An 8,519-nucleotide genomic window follows, 5' to 3' on the forward strand; every position below is an offset into this window, starting at 1 on the left:
AAATAGAATAATATGTTCATCAAACCTCATTTCATTTGACTCTGCTTCATTAATTTCTATCAATCTAAAGATAGCCTTATGCCATGGATGTTTAAGAGTGAATGGAATGTTATACCAAAAAGAAAAGAGCAATGTCATCAACTATGATCCTTAAAAATTTCAACCAACATTAAATTTTCTTTCTCAAATATATTTAATTAAAAATTATAGAATGTTAGTGAGGGGCAAATTAAGAATGTCTGATTTAATTTAATTCCTTAAAACTAAATTATATAAAGAGGAATTCTAAAAAAAAAACTAATAAAATCTATTATTTTTATAAGTAATTAATACAAATAATAAATTCAGATGACCTTTACCATTTTCTCTTGTATATAAAATGCAGTGTTTTAGAAAATGCATCTTGTTTGAACATCTCGGATAAGAGATTCTCCTTCAACAATGAAGAGCACGTCACTACCAACAATCTAACCAAAAAACCCTTCAAAACCCTCTTCGGAAACCCTAAAACCCTCAGCGACTATGGTTGACCACTACAACAAGTACGAACCCTTCTTTCTCTCTTCCAAGTTTGGAACTGTACTAATTAATTTCACTTAAAAGTTGTTTACTTTTTAGGTATTTTTCAATTTCACTGAGAGTTGTTTGTGTGTTTGAATTTTGTGCTCAGACTTGTTAAATTAATGGCGAGGGCTTTCTACGATGACCTAACTAGCAAAGGTGATAATCAGCCCAAGACCGGAAGAACCGATAACAGAGGAATCGCTGTGGTGGTGCTCGATGCCCTCACCAGGTTCCATTTTTTTTTTCTCTGAAGACCCTTACTTCGTGTTAAATTCCGTCGAAACCGGTGGAATTTAGACTTGGTTGAATCGATATTCAGTTATAAAATTAGTAAAAAGAACTTGGAGATAATGGAGTTTGATTTTATATGAAAATTTTAAAATAAAACTAAAAACTTAAAAGGTGTATAATGTTAGTTTGCATCGTTGCATGGACCAGTGCACAGTGAAACTAGGCTAGTTAAGTTTCGTGAAGTCTGGATTTGGTTTTGAACTTCAAATCGGGGATGGTAAGGAAGTGTGGTTATGATACTGAAGTCAACAGGGGTAACTCATTTGAATTGTAAAGTGAATTTGAGATACTGAAATTTTCATTTTTAATATTTTCTCAGTGTGATGGGCTAAATGCTGCTAATTTTCCTGGAATAGTGCTGCACAATGAAACCGACTTAGTTAGGTTTCTGAAACCAACGATTTGATTTTTGAGCTTGAGATTCAGATGTGAGGAAATGCAAGAATGATATTGGTTGAACTTGATGTATGTAATTGTAAAGGTAGAACGTGCATTTGTTCATTTATTTGGGTTTTCATTGAACTGCTCTACTGCTCCAGACGACAATGGGTTAGAGAAGAAGACTTGGCAAAGGACCTCAAACTGCATACAAAACAACTTCGGCGGATCTTGCGGTTTTTTGAAGAAGAAAAGATCATTACCCGAGATCATAGGAGAGAGGTAATTGTTTGGTTCTATCCGTTGATTGGTGGCATTTTATGAATTGGTAATAGGAGAGGCAACTAATATAAGCTTATAGCAATGTAAAATTCTCTCTTCATCAGAATCATCGTGTGTTTTCTATTTATCACATTAAAAATTAATTAAGGGATAATGCTTATTCCTGGTGCTTATATGGAGCCTATACTACGCGAGCATTTAAGCTGTTGCAAATATGACTTGATTTAGTCATATCTTTACATTTTGGATTGGATGTTTCCCATAATCTTGACATTGTAAAGATGTGAAAGGATTTTTTTATTTGGGATCATGTGATTGTGTTTTTTTTCTTTACCACGATTGTTGTTTTGCTTCTATCGTGCCATCTTTCGGTTCTTCTTTTTTTTCCCCTTCAAAATTTGTATTTTCTTATAGTATTCTCTAGATCTCGAATAATGAAGAGTAGCTATGTTCTTTTAAGATTATTATTTTAGAGGATTTATCATTTTGTTTGTTGCCTCTAAAATCTAAAGTTTGTTCATTCTATTTTAATTTTAAATTGATCTGTAAATGTGTTATTTTTATTTATTTTTAATTATTATTGGTTATTTCTAGATTTTTATGGGCAATTGAGCATGTAAATGTTTTCTCCATCTGTTACCTATCTTCTGATTTTACCACAGACAGCAAAGGGTGCAAAAATGTATAGTGCTGCTGTAGCTGCTACAGCTGATGGTCATCCGACAGCCAGAGAGGGAGAAGAAAAGGTCAAGCTGCACACACACTCTTATTGTTGTCTGGATTATGCACAGGTTCATCTCTTATCACTTATTCTTCTATAAATTGGTAAAGTGTAACTCCATCAATGATATTATTATTATTTATTGCACAGAGAAGGGAAACTCAATGTTATTTTGCCTGTTTCTGGGACAACTTTTCTTAATCAGTAAAACCAAATTTTACCTCCTCTGTCGTATATTGAAAGTCAGTTGAATTTTGTTGCAGATATATGATGTGGTTAGGTACAGACTTCATCGGATGAAGCATAAGTTGAAAGATGAATTGGAGGATAAAAACACAGTTCAGGAATATGTATGTCCAACCTGTGGGAAAAGGTTTTAGTAATTCATTGTAATTTCATTATGATGATTTTTCATAGTTACTTAAATTGATGTATTTCCATTCCATAATACTTGAAGCTATGAATTATTTTAGATATAATGCTTTGGATGCACTGCGGTTAATATCTTTTGAAGATGAGGACTTCCATTGTGAAAGTTGTAATGGAAGGCTTGAGGTTGAAAGTGATAAGATAGCTTCTCAAGAAGCAGGAGATGGAGATGATAACGTAAGGAGACGACGACGGGAAAAGTTAAAGGACATGCTTCAGAAGATGGAGGTTCTTATATAGTTTTATTATGCTGTTCATTTCAGTCATTAGCTTTATATGATGGATTATTTCATTTACAGTGGTAATTTTTTATGATGGATATCACTGTTGTTTCCTGTAATTGAGGAACTCTTTTTGAAAAATGTAATTTTCTAGCAAATAATAACTTCGAAGTTGGGTCTTGCATTTATGGATTAAACAAGCTGAGAGGAACTTTGTTGAAACCATTAGAATTTATTATCCATACTGCTGTTAGTGTTCCAATTTACAGATGTGTCCTTAGCTTTTATGCTTCTATTAATTCAATAAAACAATTATACCTATTGTACACATCTGCTTGCATACACTCTCTGTCCCGAACTTGAATATAAAAGTTATCCCTCTCCAGTAACAACTGAATTCTCTCCTCCCTCCCATTTCCTTGCTACTGTGTAGTCGGTTCTGTATGTTTCCATGATTCCATCTATCTGGTAGCTCTTGCAGTTTTAAGTCCTAGCCAACTTCCTTTCCCTTTATTTTTTTTTTCTCACATAAACTTCAGTAGCAGGAGATTATTTATCAAAATTCCTTTCAGATATCTTGTGTTTCGAGTTCTTTTTAATTTATATAAATTTTTAAACTCTTTCATTTTACTGATGTGAGAAACCCATATTACATGCAACTGGAAACTCACTAACTTCAAAGTAGGAGGAGACCAAGGGGGGCCAAGAGAACCCTGTTTTCCATTCTCCTATACTGGGTATAGGAGAGGATCAGAGGAATGAAATTGGTGTCATTTCAAGACTGGCCACATTTTTATGGTGGCCTAAATTTAGTGGGCAGCTGGATTTGTTGGTACTATGTTTGCTTCTTTAGAAATGGCCTGACACTCTTTGTAGCTGAACTTGACAGACTTGCAAGTTTAAAGGAATTCAATGACCTTAAGAGTTTTAAACATGGTCCATTTTATAAGTCCAAATGCAACTTTGATATTGCTGTTCGTTGGTTTAATTTTGTGTGGATTTCATCACATTTGTTAGATTTTACATAGTCTTTGTTTATTGTTGCTAATGCCTCACAATTCATTTTGTTTGTGATGACTATTGTACTTGTGTAAGTGCAGGTACAACTTAAACCATTAATGGACCAACTCAGTCGGGTAAAAGACTTGCCTGTTCCAGAATTTGGCAGCCTTCAAGCATGGGAAGCACGAGCTAGTGCTGCAGGGCGTGCTGCCAATGGAGATATCAATGCTGCTGATTCTAAAATGTCTCAGATGGGATATAATGGAGCATCAATCCCTTACAGTGGAGATACTAAGGTAACATTTTCCTGTTTTGTTATTGTTTTTGGAATGCAAACATGCTGGGAAGTGACGACGCATTGCATTCTTTATCCTCTGTTTTCCAACTTTTATGTATTATTTTCTATTTTGGTGATCCAGCTCCACTGTGCAGATGCAAGGCAGCAAATTTTATCTTAGGATTTGAATCTATAGGTTATGTTGAATAGAATTGCAGTTATTTTGGGATTAATTGAGATATACTATGAGGGGTAGAAAGAAAAAAACATTTTTCTGCAGATGGCTAATTTTATTCAAAAAAGAGTCGATCAAATTGGCCAGACTTAAATCTTCCAGTGTGTATTATAATATGGTTGCCAACTTCCTTGAAAATCTTGGTTCTCTGTTTCTTTTTCCTTCTCTATTTACTGTTATGTGCCCATAGTTGAATGAGTTTTAACCTTTTATCACGAAATTATTCATAAATGAATTAATAATAATTGAATATGGAGGACATATATATATATATATATCACTCAGGTTATATCATCATGAATGTGCGAACTTCTATGCACCCCTTGATTTTGACATTGAGAATATTGTTCACAAAAACTGTAAATGCTAAGTAGGCTATTGATCGATGTGGACAGGTTGTAGTTGACTTCAATGGAACTGAAGGCAAAGGAGAGGGTATTAAGTCCGAAACTGAAAGTACATCTCTAAAGGTTTTGCCACCATGGATGATCAGATCAGGGATGGTTCTTACAAAGGAACAGCGCGGAGAAGTGAAGCAAGAAACAAAGATGGATGGGACTTCAACTTCCATAACGGCACAGCACACAGATGACAAAAAGTCAACAACTGAACAAGTTGACAATAAGAGTTTACAGGCCTGTGAAATTATATATGAGCTGTTATTTTTTTCATGCTTTAAACAAATTCTGTGCTATACCTAGCCCATGTCTCCCAAAGGCATCTGAACGTCTGCTTTTTTGCTAAATATCTCTGCCTCCTTGTGTATTTTTTACAGGATGAGTATATTAAGGCTTATTATGCTGCCTTACTTCAGCAACAACAAGAATTGCAAAAGAAACAAGAATTGTTAAATACAACTGAATTAGTTGATCCTTCTAGCAGTGCTTCTGGCCGTCAGGTTGGTGTCAAATCAAAACGTGACGATGCCGAGGATGATGGTACTGAGTGGGAGGAGACTCCAATTGGAGGTATGGTTTTAGCTTTCTGATATAATTAGACTAAAATTTGGGTCCTTAAAATTTAACTCCTGCATACCGGCATAAATCTGATTCCTAATATTTGTAAATTACGAGAAGTGGCCCATCTCCCCTTAAAAAGTAATTAAATAAAACAATGATTAACATTTGAAATTTATGTGATTGATTCTGAATTTGATTATACTGTTGTTTTGATTTTTGTCTTGGTTAATTGAAAGTATATTCTTAGTATGCATGATTGTCACTTGGATGGCCATATCCATATGTGGAGCTTTATCTGAGGGTTGACTTTGAGAAGTAGCTTTTATAATTTTTTTTCCGAACTAATTTTTTACCAAGACAACTATCACCAAAATTTAATAGAAATTTCTCTGAATTTTTCCTTTTCTTTATATGTTGCTTTCCTTTGGTTGATAATCTTATCATGTGTCTGCTCATTTGTGCACTGGGTCCATTGTTAAAGGCAATGGAAACGGAGGTTTCAAGGTTGCAGATTTGAATTTGAATGTTCAAGCTGAGGAAGAACCTCCAGCAGATGAGGAAGACGAAGATGACATCGACTGGGAAGAAGGTTAATGAATTTTTTTTCTTTGAAATAATAAAAACAAAAAGAAAACTAGTCAGGATGATGTAGTAATGGCTAACCTATTTGTGATATGCAAGAACAAGGTCTCGTATTATAGTCATGCTGCTTGCAAATTATGTTGTACCATAAGACTATAGATAGCTGTTCATATTATATTATTATGGGTTTGTGCATGTTGCTGTGGTGACTTAGAAAGGAGACTTGGTGGTAGTTGACTTTTGAAATAGTTGGTAAAATCATAAGTTATTCATCATATTTTTCATGACCAACAACTCTGCTTTGAGACTATAGATAGCTGTTCAAAGAATAGAATGCTTCTTAACTTAATTTCATTGTGTTGGTGTAGTTGTACCATTAAATTAAACCAAAAAGAAACACCATTTTTTTTTTGTGATGGCATTACTATTTATCAAATTCTCTCTCTCTCTCTCAACAAAGCTTCCAACTTGCAAGATCCACCCGAGTTGCCCATTTCCCAAAGATTTTAAGAGAGATGGGCAGAAGTTAGTTCGTTCTTCCCTTGCATCTTCAAAGTCAAACATGATTTACTACAAGATTACTGTTTAAAATATTAAACCAAGTTGGGTTGGTCTAGTGGTTAGTTCACTAGTTCGCTTAAGCAAGTGTCGAGGGTTTGAATCCTACCTTGTGTATGTAGCAACTTATTGGCCAGTGACAAACTCTTAAAGCTCCGAGCGATGGATTAGTCTTTGATCTGTCAACATAGTAAAAGTTTTACAACACAAATATGATTATTCAATGCTTCAAGACAATAATAGCATGATGAAGAATCAGAAATGGTATAGCAAGATACAAATTTTTAAAGCATTTCAATTAATATTATTTGAGCTGAAAAAATTGTGTGTATTCCTGTCGAGGCAACATGTTTCCGTTGCTCAATCATCCTCAATTCTTGAGGGATGGATATACAATATAAGATGTGGAAATTTCATCAAGATTTTTATTCGTACATACAAATCAATCAAAATAAGCATTATATTGATAGAAGAGTACAATTCAAGCAAGTGTTTTCTGTTCTCCTATGCAACTTTAGCGTGTTCCAACGAATATACATCATTATAAATATATGGATGGGCACAATATAGTTCACAACCTTATTATAACTAATTATTATTAATATAAAACTATAATGTGAAGCGGATCTAGATATTTAATGCCAGCTTGATGGTGCTGAAGTTGAAGGTCAAAACTCAACTCAATAGTAACAAGGTAATGTAGTACTATATGCTTAAAACGGAAGAATCAAATAGAAAATAAAACATTATAGTTGTAAGTCTTCCTTTTCTTTTTCCCTTAAATTAAATAAATCAATTGTCGGTCAATACTTTTTTTTAAAAAAAAAATTAAATTGTGGTCAAAATAAATAATCTTATCACTCTTTTTCTCTCTTTCTGCCGACTACTATACAGCATGCTGCCATAACGTGCGTTTAGACGAAACATATATTTAATAGAAAATTATAGAAGTAGTAGTAGTAATAATAATAATGGTGAATACCTCTTTCGATTCCTGGAATAATTTTTTCGAAGGACTTGGAAGCTCCTAATAAAAAAAGATTTTTTTTTTACTTTTGATATTTAACTTTTTGGAATTGATGAGCTCTTCTCTGTGAATAATTTTTCTTTAAAACATACTTACGTAATACGTTAATGATTAATATATTATCTATTTACTTTTTATAAGTAAAAACAATTTAAAAATCACTAATATTTTTTAGTTTTATATTTATACTGTAAATTTAACTAATGTATATTTGAAAAAAATAACAAAAAATATAAAAAAGAAACTAAATAGCATTGACAATTATTCTTAAAAGACAACAAGATTTATAACAAAAAAAAATTGTTAATCCTAGTTGATTCTTAATGGATAAATCAACTGTTTAACATGTCATGTAAATTTATTTTATTAATACAGAGAGAAAAATTGATAGAGATGTCTCATAAAAATAAAAATTAGGGCCAAAAAAAGTATTTTTTGTTGAGAACCTTGTTGTCTTTCGAGGTAATTGTCATGCCGTTTATAATTTTTTCTTTAATAATAATGGTAAAAAATAAATTTTTTTTTGGCACTTGTGTTTCCATTTTGTTTTCATCAATTTCAGTTGCTTACTTGCTCTGAAAACTAGTACTAGTATTAATGTAGGTGTCTTTGTCTATCACACATGAGCTTTGGAAATTTAGAACTCATGGTTTGACAAAATTTAAGAGCCCACCAAATTCTACTAGACAAAAGTAACTTTCAAGATGTTCTTCCATTCTTTCCATCTCTATCTTTTTGGATATAAAATGACTCTGTTACATGTTTAATCGATTAGAGTGATTGGATCAATACAAGATGCTTGTGTATTTGAACCCAACAAAATTGGAATTTCCTTCCTTCATGTCAATTAGTAATTTAATTATCCTAACTTTACTAACTTAAAAAATATCTTTATTTTTAATATTTTTTATTTTTAGAATTTTATGAAGAAAGAAAAAAAAATTATTTTTTGTTTTTCACCTATTAGTTTCTTTCCTATGATTTTAAGAAATA

At 32.6% G+C, this 8,519-nt stretch overlaps 1 protein-coding gene across 1 annotated transcript; it reads left to right on the forward strand.

Moving 5' to 3' along the window:
- Positions 1-367: 367 nt before the first annotated feature.
- Positions 368-6,290, forward strand: LOC130941352 (uncharacterized). Its single transcript, XM_057869832.1, has 10 exons — positions 368-542; positions 671-793; positions 1,395-1,515; positions 2,178-2,306; positions 2,500-2,609; positions 2,710-2,893; positions 3,987-4,184; positions 4,796-5,035; positions 5,176-5,368; positions 5,841-6,290. The coding sequence occupies exons 1-10, from the start codon at positions 523-525 to the stop codon at positions 5,951-5,953; spliced, it is 1,431 nt and encodes a 476-aa protein (XP_057725815.1). The 5' UTR covers positions 368-522; the 3' UTR covers positions 5,954-6,290.
- Positions 6,291-8,519: the final 2,229 nt, after the last annotated feature.

This window comes from Arachis stenosperma, chromosome 1 (genome assembly GCF_014773155.1).
Source record: "Arachis stenosperma cultivar V10309 chromosome 1, arast.V10309.gnm1.PFL2, whole genome shotgun sequence".
Taxonomy (NCBI): Eukaryota; Viridiplantae; Streptophyta; class Magnoliopsida; order Fabales; family Fabaceae; genus Arachis; species Arachis stenosperma.